Source organism: Nomascus leucogenys, chromosome 4 (assembly GCF_006542625.1).
Source record: "Nomascus leucogenys isolate Asia chromosome 4, Asia_NLE_v1, whole genome shotgun sequence".
In the NCBI taxonomy this organism is placed as follows: Eukaryota; Metazoa; Chordata; class Mammalia; order Primates; family Hylobatidae; genus Nomascus; species Nomascus leucogenys.
Window position 1 is genome coordinate 96,716,453 of NC_044384.1, and position 20,879 is coordinate 96,737,331.

Consider the following 20,879-nt stretch of genomic DNA (forward strand, 5'->3'; position numbering starts at 1 on the left):
AATAATAAAAACTTCAAATCCAGCTATATTCTGTTTATAAAACAAAATCCTAGTGCAAAATGACGAAAAAGGGTTGAAATTGGAGGGAAAGGGGAAAATACGGCTAGCAAGCATTACCAAAATAGAGCTAGTGTACCTCTGCTATTAGCAAACCAAATAGACATTAGGGCATAAAGTACTTTCATGTATAAAGAGGGTTATTACATAGTGATAACAGGAATGATTTCTTAGGCAGCTTTACTAATCATGAACAGGGATGTCCATGGTAACATAACTTCAAAATACAGAAAGCAAAATGAACTGAATGGCACAAAAACGTCCATAAGCCTGGTGAGAGATTAACTGACATCTAAAATAGACTGAAAATAAAGGTAGGTTTGAAACACAATTTGTATACTTCGTCCAAAGGACACACATTGATCCCTGTACCCAGCTATTAGAGAATGTAACTTGCTTTCAAAGAACATGTGGACAAGGACTGGAAATACAAAGCAAGTTTCCACAAATACTAAAATAGATGTGTTACACAGACCACAAGGCCATTTAATTAGACTTCAGTAATAAAAAGGATGGCCTCAACTCCCATATATTTGGACATTTTAAAACACGATTTAAGCATTTACAGATCAAAAAATGGTAAAAATTAGAAACTTGTTAGAGATGAATAAGAATGAAGGCTATATATATATATAAAATTTAGAGATGCACTGAAATGCAGAGAGAAATGTATACCTAGACATATATATGCTTATATGTGTATCTACATACATATAAAATGAACCTGAAAAGCTAAGCATCAAAGACAAAATGTTAGAAAATAAAAAAACAATGTAAACTCAAGAATCATAGAAGAAACATAAAACACATCTCTGGCAGTATGAAAAGGGAGAGAGAGAGGGAAGGAGGCAAGAGGAAAGGGAGCAAGAGGGAAGATCAATTAAAAACTTTAAAAGGGGGCAAAATCACAAACACAGTAATATTTTTAATCAAAAGAAAACACTATCAAAGAGTTGGAACCAACCCAAATGTCCAACAATGATAGACTGGATTAAGAAAATGTAGCACATATACACCATGGAATACTATGCAGCCATAAAAAATGATGAGTTCATGTCCTTTGTAGGGACATGGATGAAACTGGAAAACATCATTCTCAGTAAACTATCACAAGGACAAAAAACCAAACACCGCATGTTCTCACTCATAGGTGGGAATTGAACAATGAGAACTCATGGACACAGGAAGGGGAACATCACACTCCGGGGACTGTTGTGGGGTTGGGGGAGGGGGGAGGGACAGCATTAGGAGATATACCTAATGCTAAATGACGAGTTAATGGGTGCAGGAAATCAACATGGCACATGGATACATATGTAACAAACCTGCACATTGTGCACATGTACCCTAAATCCTAAAGTATAATAATAAAAAAAAAGAAATGAAAATTAAAAAAAAAAAGAAAACACTATCAACAATGCCTGCAATAACCTTGAAAAATGAGATGAAATAGGCAGTTTTCTAAGAAATATGATCACCAAAACCATTTCAAAAGGAAAAAGAAAATCCAGAAATATCTAACCACAAAAGAAACTAATTTCATAGTTGTAAATTTATACACACACGAAAAAACACACACATACAAATCCCACTAGTCGCTAATAGTTTTATAAGTTTTACCAAACCTTCAAGAAACAGATACTGGATTCCATCTTATGTTAAATGCTACAGATATTACAGAAAGAGGGAAACTGTAAGTAATTTTGTGGCAATAAAATGACCTTAATAGGAAAGCCAAATGACAGTGCAAGGAAGAAAAAGTATCGCCACTCTCCTTTTTGAGCATAAAAACAAAAAGTTCACGGTGTAAGTAAATTGAATCCTGCAATATGTGTGATATATTATTACTTTTTTCTTTTTTTTGAGACGGAATCTAGCTCTGTTGCGGGGCTGGAGTGCAGTGCCGAGATATTGGCTCACTGCAACCTCCACCTCCTGAGTTCAAGCAATTCTCTTGTCTCAATCTCCCGAGTAGCTGGGATTACAGGTGCCCGCCACCATGCCTGGCTAATTTTTGTATTTTTTAATAGAGGCGGGGTTTCACCATGTTGGCCAGGCTGGTCTCGAACTCCTGACCTCAGGTGATACACCCGCCTTGGCCTCCCAAAGTGCTGAGATTACAGGCGTGAGCCACCATGCCTGGCCTGTTTATGACAATGAAGTCCATCCTGAAAAAGCAAGTATATTTTCACATTAGACATTCTATATACTATTAATATATAATATATACTACATATAAAGTATGTAATATATACATACTATACATATGTAATATATACTACATTGATTATGTATAATACATATACATATGTATTATATATTTTATGAAAATAGAATCACGAAATATACATGATTATAGATATCATGAAATACACAAACAATACATACATATGATATGTACATATAATACATATATTATACATATAAAAACCCTATCAGAATTCATGGAAATTAATAAGCTAATTCCAAAATTAGTATGCAAGAGTAGAGTCAAGAATAACCAAGAAAACTTAGAAGTATTTTATATGTATATACATATATTTCATGATTTAAAATTTTAAAAATATTAATGTAACAACATGTTAACAAATTAAGGAAAATTTTTTTGTAATGGATGTTGAATTTTCTCATAAAATTCAATATCAATTTAGATTTCAACAATAACAATGGCAACAAAAACTCTTACAAAAGTTTTCTTTAGCCTCATAAATTGTTACTACCAAAAATCTACAGCAACTATGGAATTAATAGTGATGGTTGCACAACATTGTGAATGTACTTAATGCTCCTGAATTATACACTTTAAAATGGTTAAAGGGTAAATTTTATATTCTTTATATTTTATGACAATAAAAAAGTCCTTTAGCAAACATATTTAACATGTAATTATTGGAGGCACTTCCTTTAAATCAGGAATGAGACATGGTTGCCTAATCTCATTGCTTCTATTTAACAAGGTGTCAGAAGTATAGTGCAATAAAACAGAAAACAATAATTAAGTATGGAGATTAGAAAGAAAACGTTTCACAAATGATATTACTGTCTATGCAAAAAGTCCAAGAGCATCCACACATAAACAAGTCGATCTCAAAGAGCATTCAGCAGTGTGTTGGATACAATATTCAATATACAAAAAAGAAATCAGTGATATGTTCATATACTAGTTATTACAAATTAGAAAAGTAGTTTTAAATATATACTATTTATGATAGAAGAAAAACTATGGGGTGTATAGGTATAGATATATAAAGTTATAAAATTGTATTAAAAGGCATAGAAAAGGCATATAACTAAAGACATATATTTAGTTTATTATAAAAAATAGCAATTATCTTTAAATTGATCTATCACTTACAGAAATTTTAATCAAAACCCTATCAGAATTCATGGAAATTAACAAGCTAGTTCCAAAATTAGTATGCAAGAGTAAAGAGCCAAGAATAATTAAGAAAACTTAGAAGAAGAATAAGGAAAGGAGCTTGTTCTCTTAAATACCAAGTCATATTATAAAGCTATAATAATTAAAGAGATATGGTATTGATAAATAGGTATTAACAAACCATAAGATCTGGAAACAGATCTGCATATAGATGGGAACTCAGCCCATGACTAGACTTATTAAAAAAAGAAAGAAAGAAAATTTCTATGCATTGTGTGCCTGTAGTCCCAGCTACTTGGGAGGCTGAGACAGAAGGATTGCTTGAGCCCAGGAGTTTGAGACCAGCCCAGGCAACATAGTAAGATACCCATCTCTTAAAAAAAAAAAAAAAAGTCATCTGTAAAGAGTCAAACCGTAGAATAGGAAGACCCACATACAATGCATACGACTGTAAAGAAACAGTATCCGAAAGAGAAAAAACACCCAAATCAATAAGAGTAGATCCAATCACCCAGACGGGAACTGCCCAATTGAAATAAAGAGGTCAGAAACCCCAAACAACCAATAAAACCATTAAAAGAGGCTCAACCTCATTAGCAATCAGGGAAATGCATACTCAACCACCAAGAAACATTTCCAATTTATCAGGTTTGGGTAAATCCTGAAGGCTTGTGCCTTCAGTAAAGATACGTAAGGACATTCTTGAACACACAGTTCAAACTGCCAACCGTCAGTTGAGAAAGCACCAATTAGGACTTTCTCAAAACATGAACAAACTGACCTACAAATCTCCTGTACTGCAGGATGTATTTTCATGCATTCTGAATGCTTCCCAGTGTCTAGAATATCTTATAAAGCCAAGTGGTGTTTCTTCCAAGCTGATAGAAATACTTCCTTACACAAGAGGGCAGCCATGTTTTCTATTGGTGTAACTGTGCCTGCAAGTCACACAGACCCATCTGGGAAAGTTCTGTGCTGAGCAGAAAGGTGTAGGGGGTTAGAGGGTGGGAGTATGGCTTACTTGGAGCAGTCTTCACAAGCAATATTCCCTGTAGTCTCCTTGATGGTGCGCTCAGAGACAAATGCTGGATATTCAGTATCACAAGGCTCCAGGGTCTGTTTCAATTTCTGGGCTGTAGGGATATGGGGGAAAAAACGGTAAAGAATGCAAGGCACAGGCTCAAAATTGTGACTGGCAGCCCACAGCAACCCAGAACACAGTTCTGCTTCTGCTGCTCTGTGATTTTTCTAGCACAGCATAATGCATTATTTTCTAATTAGTCAAGTGATTTCAACTGCCAAGCAACTCTATAAGCTATAATTCCTCCAACAGTTGTGTTGGCTTGATCAGCTATCATTTATGCATCACAAGAATTCTACTTTCTGGGACAACATCAGTCACCAGGTCTCTGACCTCAGACTTACTCAAACTTAGCAACAACACATATGTATATCTGAATAAATGTATAAAATATAAGTTATACCATATTATTTAGGGTAAGACAAAGGTCATGATACAATTGCATGGTTTTATTATAGAAGGAAAATTGAAATATGAAATAGTAAAATACGTAATGTCTTTGAAGCACAGCCATGAACCAAATCCTACTATTATGAAGCTCTTTGTGCAATAATACACCATGTCAATTTGAAAGCACTAAATAACCCTGGTATGTGGATGAGCACATAGTAGGTGCTCGGTAGAGGCTTGGCAGTTGATTGTGCAGTGGGCAAGATCCAAAACCTCACTAGATCTCAATTTTCTTATTTGTAAACTGAGGATAATAAAGTTCTATCAGAGGCTGATGTGAGAAGTAAATAAAACAATGTATGTTGAGTACTTAGTACAGTAACTGGAACATAATGAGTGTTAAGTAAATGTCAAATAATGATAATAATAATAATAGCAACAACAACAAAGATAACAGTAGCATTCTAATGAAGCCATTTTGACATTATAATGATGACAATAATGATAGACACTATAGCATAGTGGTCAAGGGTGAAGGCTCTGAAGTAAGAGAAGTTTGGAGTACGAATCCCTGCTCTGCTACTTCTAGCGAATCCTCACTGTTCTCACCTGTAAAATGGGGATGCTAGTAGCACAGGTACTCTTCACAGGAGGTCTGCTTGTTAACATTTCCCCAAGAGAATGCTTATAGATTTCCAATACCAAAGTTTGTACAAAGCCTTCAGCTATTGTTTTTGTAGAAAAAAACATATCTTATTTACATTTCAATTCCAAAATTCAATGGGATTTTAACAAAACTATGTGTGAACAAACTCTCATGTTACATTCCAAATATAACTGGTTGGTGGGCAGAACTATGGGGAGATATTTTGTCCACTGTCCATGTGGGATGCTGCTGGCACTAAGCAAGCCGTCGGTGCTACTGCACGCGAAACAACTGCTGGGTAACAACCAAGCACTTGTGGGGTGATCAGGAAACGATTCTAAGCATTTGTAGTATCCTAGCATGATGGTTTCTTATATGGAGGCTTTTCATTGAGGTTTAATTATTTTGAGGAAATTGGTTGGGGGTTTGGGGTTGGAGCACAATGCATTGTAATCTTTGCTATTTAAAACAAAAGGAAGTAGACTCTTCATCAGCTCTTTTAGTCAGAATATAGAATTTTCAGTAACTGGTCACTGACATTAAGGGGAAATGTCTATAGTAACCTCACAGGATCGTTCTGAGGAATAAATGAACAAAAGCATGTATAGCTCTTAGCAGAGTGAAGCCTGCATGCACTTTTGCCCACCTACATGCATACACACAGCCTTCATGAAATGCTAGTCATTAGCAAATGTTACCACCCACAGGCCAGAGGCTGGCTAGTTATGTAGTAGCTAAAAGCATCAGTTCCAGGCAGTGAATCCTGCCACTGCTGTGTGACAGCAGGTAAGCTTTTAACCGTTTTACAACTTAGTGTCCTCATCTGCTAAATGGGAATAGCAGTACCAAGCTTGTGTGGTTATTTGAGAATCAAATGAATTAGATGGACAGTAGCTGGCACGCTGTGAGTGCTGCTTAAGTGTATGTTTTTACTACCACCGTGACTCCTGCTGCACTCGTGCTATTTCATGGAGTCAGGCTTTTTGAACCATCGCTTTTTGGTAGAAAAGGCAAGCAAATGGCTGCCTCTCTGACTCCTGACTACACTGATTGTATGGTGCTGGTAGTCATTCTCCAGAAAGGCCAGGTTTCAGACACTGTCCCTCTGTCCCCAAGATGCTAGCTCATTGGAGGGAACATTAAATGCCTGCTGAATACAAGAATGACTCTCTTGAGTAGTGTTTTCAAACAAATAAAATAGAATAAAATGGACCAAAAAATGTGAGAACCTCTGTCCCTTATGACACATTTCTTTCTTGCCTTTCAGGTGGAGGGTAAGGTGAATTTTAGGTGCTCCAGGCCCAACAGTAACAACACAGAAGAGGCACGTGGTGGAAACATCATTCTCTTCCCAAATCTTTTTTGGTGCCTCTGTTTTGTAAGAAGGACATCTTTGTTTGATAGTAGGGAGTTTCTACCACCTTTCTATCTTTTTCACTTCTTTCTTTCATTTGCTCTCCTCTCCTTTTAAGCCGAAGAGGCCAAACACGAAGCTCATAGGATCTGGCTACAATTTGGTAACACTTTTTATTTTCATGGTTCTGATTTTTACAACAGATTTCGCTGTATGGCAAGTCATTCTGGTTTTCAGTTTATAAAACTTTCTTTTCATATTTAAATTATTAGAATTTCAAAAAGTGAGTCCCTTGACATGAAATAAAGATTTAAGTATACAATAGCTTAGGTTATAAGTGGATGCGGCACAAGCATGCAGACGGAATATAAAAACCTAATGATGGCATAACAGCTACATTTATGAAGAAATTGCTGCGTTCCAGATGCTGTCCTGCTTAATATGAATTAATTTATTTAACAGTAAAACATGACAAAATTAAAAAATAAACTATGAGGTATGAACAGTTGTTATCTGTTTTGCAGATGGTGAATGAAGGAAAAAGAATGAGGGTAAATTGCCCAAATTCATCCACTGAGTATGTGGCAGAACCAAAATTTGACCTTGGGCTGTCTGGCTCCAGCATGTATATGTTTAACTGCTCTGTGAAGTTTGGCCAATGAAAAAAAAAAAAGAAAGGTCTTTGGGTCAGGCTGAGATAGGCAGCACACGTGATTTGAATAAGCCTGATAATTGCACCATCTCTAATTCTAATTGTCTGGGCCCAGTTACAATGGAATGAGTCCAGTACTCTCAATGGTGAGACTCATTTGGCTCTAATCCTTTCTGGAGATGAAATTCTTTTTCCTTTGACAATTGTAGGGCACTCCATGCTGACATAGTGATAAACCGTTGGGTCTATTTGCAGCACCACTATTGGCTGGAAGTTGCTTGATGTGCTTTTGGGAAACGTGAATTATCGTATAAAGCTATGGCCACATTTAATTTAAATAACATGGCTAGAACTTACTTTGTCTAGATTGCTATGGAAAACACCACATATATGTGCAGTCACTACTATTTATCTATGGAATTTCAAACCAATAACTGAGGCTGCTTGCAATCTACTGGATACTGTTTTTGTCGTTGTTGTTGGAGACACAGTCTCACTCTGTCACCCAGTCTGGAGTACAGTGGTGTGATCTTGGCTCACTGCAACCTCTGCCTCCTGGGTTCAAACGATTCTCCTGCCTTAGCCTCCCAAGTAGCTGGGATTACAGGCATGCATCATCATGCTTGGCTAGTTTTTTTGTGTGTATTTTTAGTAGAGATGGGGGTTTCACCATGTTGGCCAGGCTAGTCTCGAACTCCTGGCCTCAGTGGTCTGCCCACCTTGGCTTCCCAAAGTGCTGGGATTACAGGCATGAGCCACCGTGCCTGGCCCTACTGGATACTGTTTCAACTCTTAGGCATTCCGAACTCACATCTTACAAAGCTGTAGGTATTCAAGGATCACTGAGCTCAGTTTGGCTGATTCCTTCTTTTTCCAGAAGGGAAAAATGAGGTTCCAGAAGCAGACACTGCCTGCCATGGGTCCCACACAGAGTGACTCACCACAATCATCATTAACTCACACAGCAAACCACCACCACCTTCACCATCAATCTTCACTATGCACTTACTACATGCCAAACCCTGTGCCAGGCCCTTAGCATGGGGAGAATCCTCTTCATCACAGAATAAGCAAGCCCTTGCTACAGTCCCATTTTGCAGATGAAGAAACTAAAGCTCAGAAATGAAGACACTTGCCCAAGGTCACACTGCAGTGAGTGACGGGGTCCAGATGCGAGCCTGGCCCTCACATCCTGGAGCCCACACTGCTGTGCCTCCTATCCCAGTTACGCGGATGTCACCATGACCTATCACCCACTCACAATGAAGCACCCAAGGGAGCATCCGCACAATTGAATTTCGTTAATTTTCCCTTAGCAACAAATGTCCCTGATAAGAAACACTGATTTGGGTTCACAGTAATTATGTGCAGACAATTGGGAATGAATAGATTTGCCATTTGAAAAGCCTTCCTCTTCTTTTGTTTCTGTGAATGCACCCCTGTTCACAACCGGGTGCCAGCAAGCTCTGTTCTCTTTGTGCAACTTCACCAAAATGATACCTTTGTGATAATCAAGCAGAAATGGGCTTCCACAGTCCCCTTCATTAAGGAAATGGAGCAGATAAACAGTGTAATTATGGATTCCATTTTTAGCTAAAACAAAGATTTATGTCTCAGCACAGGGTCTTTATCTAGTGAGGGAATGGTAAATTTAGAATGAAGAAACCTTGCAAGCCAATAGCATATGGTGCCTGGAACATTCCCCTCCTTACGCTGGGTCTGGGATTTATATTTAACATTTATTAACATTTAATAAGATATCCCAATGACAGCAACCCTGTGGATGAATGAATTCACCTTTGCTTGTTTTCTTTTCTTCATCCATAAAATGGAAAAAGTCATACTGATGCCCAGCAGAGGGCTGTGGGCTGGAATGAGACAATTCCAGTGCAGTAGCTGCGGCTCTTGCTGCTATCATTAGCTGAGGGAGGTCTTGGCTTAGGTCTGAGTCCACTGCCTCTTAGCTGTCTGACTTAGGTGCTTCAGAGAGGCTGGGCGGCAAATTCTAGCAGTCCCCACCTCTCAGGTATGTTGTACAGATCTGAAGATAATCTATGTGCCAGCTCTTTGGAAATGGCAAAGCACTTATGTATCAGCACACCATGCATCAATGATGCAATCATGTGACAAGGTCTCTCTGTAGTCTGTGGAAAGGAGGTCTCACCGTCTGGCAGTGGAGTCACAGGACATGCTAAAATGATCTATTTGGGGTCCTTTCTACAAAGCTCCTTAAGACAGAAAATAGAGAACTGTAGCACCATATTATTCCTTTCAGCTAAAAATTGGACCACTTTTGGTCCAGCTGGGGTGGGGGTGGTAAAATTGCAGAAGGGGAGCCTTCACAAGTATCTCTCAATGTCATGGGTTGCAGAGACCATACCCTGCTCCCTTAGTCACTGTCCCCTACTCTGCACCCCTCGTTCTAGGCCAGGGTTTCTCAACAGTGGCACTATCGATATTTTGAGTGGGATATTTCTTTGTTATGGGGGCTGTCTGGTGTGTTGTAGGATATTTAGCTGCATCCCTGGCCTCTACACACCAGATTCTAATAAGAACCCTCCTCCCCCATGCTATGACAGCAAAAATGTCTTCAGTCATTCCCCTGGGAGGCAAAACTGCCCGCATTTGAAAACCCCTGTTCTAGGCAAAGATCATAGTTAATGGCATTCAGTAAAAACTCTAGAATCCATAGGACCAAAATAACAGTATGGCTAGATGTCTGCGGTGGCAGGTCACGAAGAAGGGAAACAGGTCAAGGCCAGGATGAGGGAAGTGGGAGTGAAAGCAGACATGAAGAGAAGGGAATGTCTTCATTAGGTATGAAGAAGAATGCCAACAAGTAAACCACTGAAAACAACAAGCCTGCTGCCTTCAGCCCTGTGCAAACTTCTAAGAAATAACCAGACATTTCAGTTAAAAAAAACCACCACCACCCAAGGCATGAGCGCCCACCCACCATGCATGGAGTACTTGCACAAGGGCTTGGCACGCATTGCTAAATTCACCTCCCACAGCCACATTACGTCTATTGTTTCCTCTGTTGACAAATGGAACCAAAGTCCAGAGAGACCAAGTGACTTGCCCAGAACCTCACAGCAAGCAAGAAGCAGAGAAAGGCTACCCAGGGTTCCTATCTACTAGGTTCCAAAGCTGCTCTGGTCTCTCAGAGCTCACAGTCTGATTCAGACGGAGAGGGGATTTGTCCCCAGGTCACTGGTGCCGCAGACAGAGCAGCCATTTAACCAACTTGCAACCCGTTTTCCTGGGCTGTATTGATTTTCTTATTTTTAAAAAATCTCATTTATTTTTTTTCACTCCTATTAGTAAAATTGTGGAAAAGTGAGTCAAATAAGAAAAGCAAATGGTAAAAGATAACCAAGTGCCCATTTAGTAGGTTCCTCCTCATCTTTTTTTTTTCAAATCATGTGCAATTTTAACAAAAGCAAGTTGACACTACAGGTAAAATTTCCTTTCGGGGACATGACAGTCTTCTTTTCCTAATTCATATGTTGGTGTTTGTTTATTGACTCCCTATTTCCCATACCAACTGCTGACCCTAATTAGCTCCAAATCTCTTTCCTCCCACCAGTTTATGTGTTTTTGTGTATATACGGTTTGTTTCTTGGGTTTTGTCTTGTTTTGTTATAATTTCATGAGCATTTTTTAATTTCATCAAAAAGTTTTCAGAAACAGAATAATTTGTCTTCTGTGGATGGGTTGTAATTTATTTTAAAACGGTCTTTACCATTAGACATTTAAAGAGTTACCAGTATTTGCAATTATAAATTCCCTGGTGACGATCATCCTATCATAGAAACCTTTGTTCCCATCTAGGTTTATGTCCTCAGGCTGAATTTCTACAAGTGGGATTTGGGGCACTCACTGTCACTCAGAACTCAACCCAGCAGGGAGGAGCAAGAATTGGGTCCAAGCCCTGGGGGTCACCAGACCAATGTGCACGTGTGTGGATGAAAGCAGCGCACAGGGGCCCTGCTCCACTGGGCTGTCAGCCTCCCAGGGCAGAGCCAAGCCTGGACAGGCAAGGATTAGGCTCCCAGTTATCAGAAAGCAAACTATGCGGGCATCAGCAGGGGCAGGACTCAGCAGATTCTGCTCCATCTCATGTTCTAAGCAGAAATCAGAGAGTTCCTGGATTCCCGCAAAATGAGCCTATGTGTAAGTTACAAAGCCATGACTCTAGTGACCCTAATGGTCATGCCTAGCACCAGAAAGATTTGTTAGGATATTGAATCAGCAAAGATAAAGCACCTACTGTGTGCTCAGCACCAGTTAGGTGTTAAGAGAGAACAATGTTTAAGACGTAGCTCTCACCGTCAAAAAATTCTAGGTTAGCGTAAAACACACACAGTGAGGCAATAATGGTAAAGAGATAGGATAACGCATGAACTGACTGGGGCAGGAGCAAGAAGAAAATGTTCATTCTGCCTGAGGGAGTTGAGGGAATCCTCACAGACTGGGATCTTACGGGAAAGGAAAGGGAATGTCAGATTAAAATAGATCCAGCACCTGGGGAAATGCTGATACGTGACTAGTCAATCTCTTTTTAAAAAGACAGATAGTTAGAAATAATAAGAATGGTAATAGCCTACCAGTCCCTGGCCTCCCAAGTAGGAAAATGAACACGAATGAATGAAGAAAAGAAAGAACAGAGTGTATCTGAGAAATAGCACGTGAGTGGGCATGCCTGGGGCAGACTGCTGGAGCCAGCGTTCATTAAGGATCACTGGATTTGTAGGCGATCATCATCATTGTCATGGTCACAATGTCACCACCGTTATAATTACAGATACTATTTCTTTTATTTATTTATTTTCCTTCCAACTTTTATTTTAGGTGTGGAGGGTACATGTGCAGGTTTTTTATATGGGTCAATTGCATGTCTCGAGGGTTTGGTGTACAGATTATTTCATCAGCCTGGTGGTGAGCGTAGTACCCGATAGGTAGTTTTTCCGTCCTCACCCTCCTCCCACCCTCCACCTCAATTAGGCCCCAGTGTCTGTTGTTCCCTTGTTTGTGCCTATGTTTACTCAATGTTTACCTTACTTATACAAGAGAACATGCAGTATTGCTACTATTTTTTGAGGACTTATGTTCCAGTCACTGTGGTCAGCATGTAATATGATTTCTCATAGCATTAAACACACACACACACACACACACACACACACTCACTTTCTAAGATAAATAAATATTATTTTCCCCATTGTGCTTAGCATAGGGAAACTGAGCCTTGGAGACAGATCAGCTGATATGCCCAAGGCCAACCTCTAAGCCGGGACTGAAACCTATTCTGATCTAACTCCACATCCCATGCCTCCAAGAGTCTCTACTAATTACACCCTCCTCAAATCATCAAAGGTATTTGAGAAGGGAGAGTAATGTGGTCAGATTTATGTTCTATGAGAGTAACTGTGAAAACAAAAATAGAATGGCTAATCATTCATTTAGCCTGAGACACAGGTAGTGTGTCTGTCTCCCTTCCGTTTGAGGATTGCCCTTCTATTTCAGCATTGCACAGGTAAATTCAGAGCTTTCTGAAGAATTTACCTGTGCAATGTATGAGCTGAAAGCCTTAGCTAAGGAACCAGGTCAAGATGTACATTCAACGTGGGCTGAATGAAGCCTGTGGAATTCTGTGTGAGACTGGATAGCACAGCACTTAGTACAAAGGGTGGCTTTTTGCTGACAGAGCTGAAAACTCATGACTTTGTCCTGGGGAATTTTCTGTGAGCCAGCACATCCCTGATGAAAAGTAGCCGGTGAACCCAGCGCTTATCCCTCCAAGCTGGGAAACAGAAACCAGTTGCTGCTCACCTTTAGCTGTCATATCGGAGTGCCACCAACTGCAGAGGTTAAATTCCACCAGGAACCTAAACAGATCGTGGAAAAGCCCAATGTTACTTCGTCATCCATGCCCATGTCACAGAACAGTGACTTTCTGTATTCTTCAGTATCACTTACCTCATTTGAGAACATCACAATTTGGAGATATCAACACAGTTGGTTGAGTTACCACTAAATTTTCACAGTGGTTTATCTTTCTCATGAAAGGCTATTTTATCCCGAAGGCCAGGTTCACCTAGACTCAAAGATTCCTAGATGAGGAATAACCTGCTGTATAGGCTGAAATACTTTTCTCGTTATTGTTCACCAGTTCTTCAATCTTAATATCATCTAGTTTGATTCCACAGTAAAGAGCCCATTTCTAATGAGCTTCTCTTCCCTTAGTTCAGAAATACAAATAGAATATTCTCCCCTACCAAGACTACGAACTGTAGTAATAAAAGATGCTTTCAAAATAAATACTGCAACTCGAACTTGTTTAAGCCCCCTCCGTGTGTGTGTGTGTGTGTGTGTGTGTGTGTGTATAGAGGGAGGTGGAACAGACTTCTACGAAATTATGTCACAATGCAACTTCATAAAAATCAACATTTCTCAATGGCTGGTAAAGAATACAAAAATAATATAAATTATCCTCCAAATGGATGAAGAGAGATCAAAATTTGGTCATTTGTTTTTCAGGCTTATGGCTACTATTCCTAGCAGTTCTCTCTCAATCAAAATCCCACTATTATCTGTTAATGTTCTTTCTCTGGCTCATGTGTATATGGAGAATTTACTTCCCATTTGAATTCACAAACTTTATTAAATTAATATAGGTTGCATTAAATTAAGAGGACAGTGACTATCCATCAAATGGCATGAAATTTGCCTCAAACCCACAGAACTGGAGTCTAAGCAGGGGAAATAAGAATGAGAGAGTTTGGTGCAACTTAAACAATCTTGTTTACATGTTCATCTATGAAATTCTTCTCTTTTGTGTGACACAGTGTTTCTGTAATGTGTCTAATATCTAATCTAAAAGTCAAGACTTTCATCTTTGTGCCATTTCAAGTGTTAGATCTAAGTCATAGATGCAACCAGCACCTCCAGACAAGATGATAGTTTTACAGGATAAACAACGAAATCACACCTGAGAAAGCCCCCAGCCCTAGCTGACAATCTCACAGGCACCCATTCCTGCACAGGCCAAGACAGCCAAAGTGGCATGGTGGACAGTCACAGCAGTGTACTCTTCTGACCACAGCACATCCAGGCTGCAGTAAAAACAGCCAGACATCCATGTGAAATTGAACAGTAACCACAATAAGTAAATTTGTTGTGTATTGCAAACTGCTAATCTGCTAAACAATGACCCAATAGCATAAGGAGTGATCAAGAGTCACTTAATAAAAGATCATTTTTTGGTCTCTGTGTTCAATATTTTGAGATGTTCAATGAGGTTATCTCAGAGAACTAGGAATCTAATCGTTATTGAAAGCATGACTCACAATCTCTTAGATCACTTTATGATACAAAAATGAAAATATTAATACTTTTCAAAAAATGCAGCAGATTTTACTTACAAGACAAGTTCTGTCATGATCCATTTTACTGCAGAGAGGAAGGCATTATAAGGCTGAAGAGAAGAATTCAGTTCATTAAAAACAATGTATTGCACACAAAATTTGTAGCTTAATTTAGGGCTTTACATAAGGACAATGTTATTCTTCTAGAGAGATTGATATCATGTTAAAAAACAGTGGCCTTCTAGCTAAGGAAAGAAAATTGTTGGATACTGTATCCTAAAACTAACATTTTAAAACTTTGAACTCCACTCTAGTGAGATGTGATTTACAAGTAAAATAAACCTGATCTAATACAAGGGTTATCAGTGGGAGGAAAAAGGAAGTTCAGCACCCGATGCTTAAACCTTTACCCTCTAGGGGCTAATATTTTGAAGCTTAATGCTGAGGGGGCTGGAATCATATAACTAATTTCAAATGGTAATTCACAGGGCAGCCTCTTGGAAAGGTGATTCTCTGTTCTCCATCACTGTATGTCATTCACTAAAATGAGCAAAAATTGCATACACCTGATTTTAATGCTGTCCATGAATTATGTAGGATTTAAGCTGCCTTTTCTCACACTTACATATTTGGACTTGAAAAAAATGATAACCATATAAACATGTGATTTTATCCTTGCTGAAAATCCCCTTCACTCTGTAAAAGAAGGCATTGAAAGCCTAATCTTTATTTCAGAATATTTTAATTAAAAAAAGCAGTTGGATTGTTTACTCTGTGATATTTCCTATGTGGATAATTCAATTTCCTGAATTCTGGAAAATACCAAGTCCCTCCCTCAGTTGGTTCTTTGTACCTAGCTATGCCAGTTATGTGAGTGGTGGGTGAACTTGAGAGACTGGCAATGACACTGGCAAATCCCGGGCTCTGGGCTCCAGATGTCAGGTCCAGAAGAATTTCAGAACCTTTTGTGGTTGCCTGTAGATATCGGAGAATTGAAATGCATGCCAAATCGTTGCTTCTGCAGCTACAGCTGCTTAATCCCACCTTCTGAGCATTTTAATTATAAGAACTAGAACTGAGAATGGAGGAATTATCCAGTTTTAAATGAAACAAGAACAAATTTACATGCCCCCAATCATTCTCAAAACTTTCCCAGTCCAGCCAGAAAGTAAATGAGCAGAACAACAACAACAACGCTGAGGCTCTTCCCAGCCCACCCAGATTTCAGACTTGGTGTATCTCTTGCTCTGATTCTACTGAGTGCTTCCACATCATTCCTTGAATCACGGGGTTCTGGGCCGCCAGGATTAGGGTCAGATAAGGATGTGAACTTTTAACCGTTTCCTGAAACCACACTTTGCAGTCCTGAGGTTTTGCCATCACATTTTATGGCTTGAAAAATAATCATCTTGCTTTCAAAAAGACCGGGGTGGTCAGACTATGGGACAGTGTTGTGTCTTTGTATCTGCTGGGATGGGTAATGTGGGTCAGGGGAAGGAGAGAGTGAATAAAAGGATTAAGGAAGCTTTGGAGGTTGCGGGGGAGGGGAAAGAGGGCAGTAGCAGGGGCAGCTGGCTCTGAGGCCAGGGGAAGGCACTCAGGCATTCCGTGCCAGGCATTGGCTCAATATATGAGTAAACAAAGGGATTATGCAAATACAGGATTAAAAAAATTTAAATGCACATTATCATCTAAAAGCATAAAGCCACTGAGCTTTTAAATCTAATGATGGAAATATATCTTGGGAACGTTTAATGTCTGGAAATATTCATGCTAAGGTTAGGGGAGTTGGGTTAGAAAGACACAGTGAGTCTCACTAAAAAGCTGTATTTTTCAAAATATTCATCTCTTTAGTTGCCTCTCACAAATTTGCCAGCTCTGAATCATTTCTTGCTTCCTCAGTGTAGGAGAACCATGTTAATTATCTGGTTTTTAAATAATCCCCTTGTAACATCTTACATCTGCAAATTAGAAAGTATACATATTTTAAAGCCAAAATGGCTTTTAAACGTTGTGTTTCAAACAAAATTTTAGGTTAATTTTTGGTATTTACAAAATAATAACATTGTAAGGGTTATATTTAAACACATACGACAGACTATCCAGAGGTACACTACATCTGTTTTTTCTGTGTTTTTAGGTATTGCTGGCCAAATTTATGTTGTCTACACATTGTAAATTATATTTTTAATTTGGGAGTAAGTGGTAACAGTTAATTTCTGGCCATCTGAACGCCAGTTTCTAATGGTACAATAGCTATGCTGATTGATCCTCATCTGTGACATCACCAAGGAATCAGCTCCAGGGAAACCGATGCTGAAACCCAGTGGCATGATTAGGGGAGAGGGAGTATCTGTGATCAAAACGGGAATTAGGGCACAAGCTCACAACTCTATTACAAACTAAAAGGAAAAGTCTGTTGAACAAAACCAAGTTCTTTTATATACAAATGAGAGAATTAACAAAACTTCTCCCTTTTTCCATCCATCACAAGGGGCTGCTGCATTAATCCATCAAAGACTTTAGATCCATTTCTCATTCATATAAGCACTGGATCTGAGTTGAAATAGCAGTGGCTTTTTAAAATTTTAATTTTTTTTTTTTTTTTTGAGAGGTAGGCTCGCTCTGTTGCCCAGGCTGGAGTGCAGTGGCATGATCTTGGCTCACTGCAACCTCCTCCTCCTGGGTTCAAGCAGTTCTCCCGCCTCAGCCTCCTGAGTAGCTGGGATTATAGGTGTGCGCCACCACGCCTGGCTAATTTTTGTATTTTTAGTAGAGATGGGGTTTCACCATGTTGGCCAGGCTGGTCTCAAACTCCTGACGCCAAGTGATCCAGCCACCTGGACCTCCCAAAGTGCTGGGATTACAGGCATGAGCCGCCGCGCCTGGCCTGAAGTGTTTTTTTTTTTTTTTTTTAAATGAGTGAAGTCAAAATGTTCATGATTTTGCAAAAAGGTAAACTTGATTACTCCAAAGAGGAAGATAATACTCAGACAGGGAGAAAGACAGAAATGTGCAGCTGTTTTCTGAGTGACAGCACAGTACTTACATCCAGGAGGCCATGGGCGCCATCGCTGCTTTCCTTGTTGGCTCTACACATGGCTTGGTAGTCATAAAGGGTAATTCTACAGGAAAGAAATGGAAGGGAGCTTCACCAAATGAGAAAGCATGGGAACCAATTCATGCTATGTACTACAAGGTGAGCAGTCACTATCATCAAGTGCAACAGTGACAAACACCATGCAGCCCTGACATGGATGACGAACAAGGAGCCCGGCAAAGGCCAATGCTGGGGGCACAGTCATGTTATCACTTGGCATTTGAAGAACAAAGGGAACGAAGGTATTGGGAAGGGTAGAGGGGGATGAGGACCCATCTAACTTGATGAAACAGTCATTTGGTCTGAACAAGGATGGGCTGCATTGAGCAAGATATTCCAAAGGGAACGTGCTGTTCTGAACTGGATTCTAAGACCCGGATGGAATTTACTTGGGCCATGTCCCCAAGGGACAGGAGAACTAAGAAGAACCACTTCGGGATAAAACATGGCAGGATTCTGTGTTTCTCAAGCACCAGGAAACAGGTTTGGACCAGGATAAGCCCTGCACATTGACAATGTGTGGGAAACCAGCTGGCTTACTAATTGTAATCCCTACTCCTTATTGTCATCACCATAAGAGTGAATGTACCTTATTTTGAAAACAGCATAGCTTATGAAACAAAAACAAAGTGGACATTTTTTTCCTACACTGGTGATAAAAGTATAGCTTTCATCCCAATTATGACCTTTACTCAATTGCTTTACTTTAACATTATTCAATGTATTTTAATTTCCCCATCAACAAAGGAATGGTGAATGGCAATTTCTGGTACCATGTGTTGGGACTCAGAAACCATTACCCCAAAATATGGTGCTTTGACATGAAGCAGTCTCAAGGTTTCCCCGATCTTGCTCCCTGTCTCCCTTACCCCACAGTCTCTTAATCCTCTGTCTCTCCCAAACCACCAGATGAAGTTGTTCTCTGAAGTTCCCTTACCTACCTAAAAGCCAGATCTGCCAAAGAGGAATACAATTGCCTTTCCTGACATTTCATTCACCAGAGAACAGAAGATTACAATTCATATTAAGAGGAAGAGACTGAAAATTAAACACCGCACCTAGAGCCCAGGCCAACTTCTTCCCAAACCATTGTCAGCTCTCCATCCCATTCAATTTCCATTGAAATTATTTACTAAGCATTGTCTGAGCACTAGGCCCACTCGTTTCCCCCTCAAAATCATTTATTATCCCTCAAGCAGCCATATTTCCCCCTTTTCCCTCCCCTACGAAGACGGGCATTTAAGCATCTGTACCCCATTGGGTTACTGGGTAACCATTCTACTATGATTCCCCTGTGTTGTCCATATTAAAATAAATTTTGTGTGCCTTTTTTTCATATTCACCTGCCCTTTGTCAGTTCATTTTCAGCAAACCTTCAGGGGGTGATGGGGCAAGCTCTCCCTCTTTGCCCCTACGCATGTTCCAGTATTTAGATGGTATGAACACCTTATCCCATGCTTGAAAGGTATAGCCAAAGGAGTCTGGCATTCCCACCCTTCCCTTCGGCATCCCCTCCTACCATGCCTAGCAGCCCAAAGGAGAGACACGTAAAGTCCAGCCTGAGTTACATAACAACTGCCAGATGAGATTTTAAACACTTTAATACATGGGCTTCTACATGACTGGATGAAATTCTCCCCACAGGAATTCCTTTCTAGAATACTAGAATGGTTAATGTTGAGTGCACTTACTGCTGTGCTTGGAAAGACCTGTAGATGTAAAAGCAGCAGGATTGGTGTTGGCTCTGTTTCACACCTACCTCTAGCACCTAGTACAGCACCCAGCATACAGAAGGCATTCAGTTTTAAAAGGGTGAATGCATAAATGATTGCCTGATTGCACGAATGTTACATAGATGATGACACAACTGAGAACAAAGGGGTCAACTGCAAAATGTGATGTGGAGTCTCCTTATCCGGACAGTAACTTACGGACATTACTGATAAATGGATTAAACACAGTTGTCTGTGGGTACCAAGCAGAAAACCAGCCATATTTGACCAAATGGAAGATCAAAGCCAGCTCCTAACCAGCAGCAGCACACAGCACTCCTCGGGCAGCAAAGCCCAAGGGGATACCAGTGGTCACGTAGCCAGTCCTCAAGGTCTTTTCTTCATCAGAGTATTTCTTCACTGTCCTCTGGCTTTTTTCCTTACACAGATGCAGCCAAGAAGCTTTGAAGCTTTGTTTATACAAACAGAAACGAAGACCATAAATCAGCCAAGCATTAGGCTTGGGGATGTCCCTGCACAAACTTCTCACAGAAACGCTCTCACCATTGACACAGCCCTAGCACTAACCCAGACACCAGGATATGTCACAGAATCAACTGCAGACCACAATGGACAACTCTAATTGGTCCCTGACTGGCCCGCCAGGCCACCATCTCCATCATCACTCAGGAGATTTCTACAGGTACCCCTGCAAGGGCTTTCTAGCATTTGGCAAGAATTGGTATTGACTTATCCTTTTCCCACTGCCTAATGCTGTCTCTACACCTAAAACATGTGCCAGAGCCAGCTGAGAGGCAGCATGAGGTTGAGAGGAACGTGCATGTGCTTGGAGTCTCATAGCCATGGATGCAGGATGGTCATGGTTTCAAAAGTTGGTCCTGCCGTATATTCAGGGTGCATTCTTTTTTTTTTTTTTTTTTTTTGAGACGGAGTCTCACTCTTTGTCACCCAGGCTGGAGTGCAATGGCGTGGTCTCGGCTCACTGCAACCTCTGCCTCCCAGGTTCAAGCGATTCTCCCACTTCAGCCTCCCGAGTAGCTGGGACTACAGGCGCATGCCACCACACCCAACTAATTTTGTATTTTTAGTAGAGATGGGGTTTCACTATGTTGGCCAG

General features: G+C 40.0%; 1 protein-coding gene across 4 annotated transcripts in view; it reads right to left on the minus strand.

Moving 5' to 3' along the window:
* Nucleotides 1–20,879, minus strand: part of CACNA2D3 (calcium voltage-gated channel auxiliary subunit alpha2delta 3) — a 962,218-nt gene that overhangs the window by 52,278 nt on the left and 889,061 nt on the right. For 3 of the 4 annotated variants that reach the window (XR_004029736.1, XM_030811589.1, XM_030811588.1), the window contains 4 exons: nt 17,979–18,054; nt 14,987–15,039; nt 13,395–13,450; nt 4,458–4,569 (listed from right to left, as the gene is read on the minus strand). Coding sequence is in view for 2 of the 4 variants with exons in the window: in XM_030811589.1 (XP_030667449.1) it covers nt 4,458–4,569; nt 13,395–13,450; nt 14,987–15,039; nt 17,979–18,054 (297 nt within the window). In the remaining 2 variants the exon portion in view is untranslated. Of the gene's footprint in view, nt 1–4,457; nt 4,570–13,394; nt 13,451–14,986; nt 15,040–17,978; nt 18,055–20,879 lie in introns of those variants that run through there. The other variant, XR_004029737.1, reaches the window with a different exon arrangement.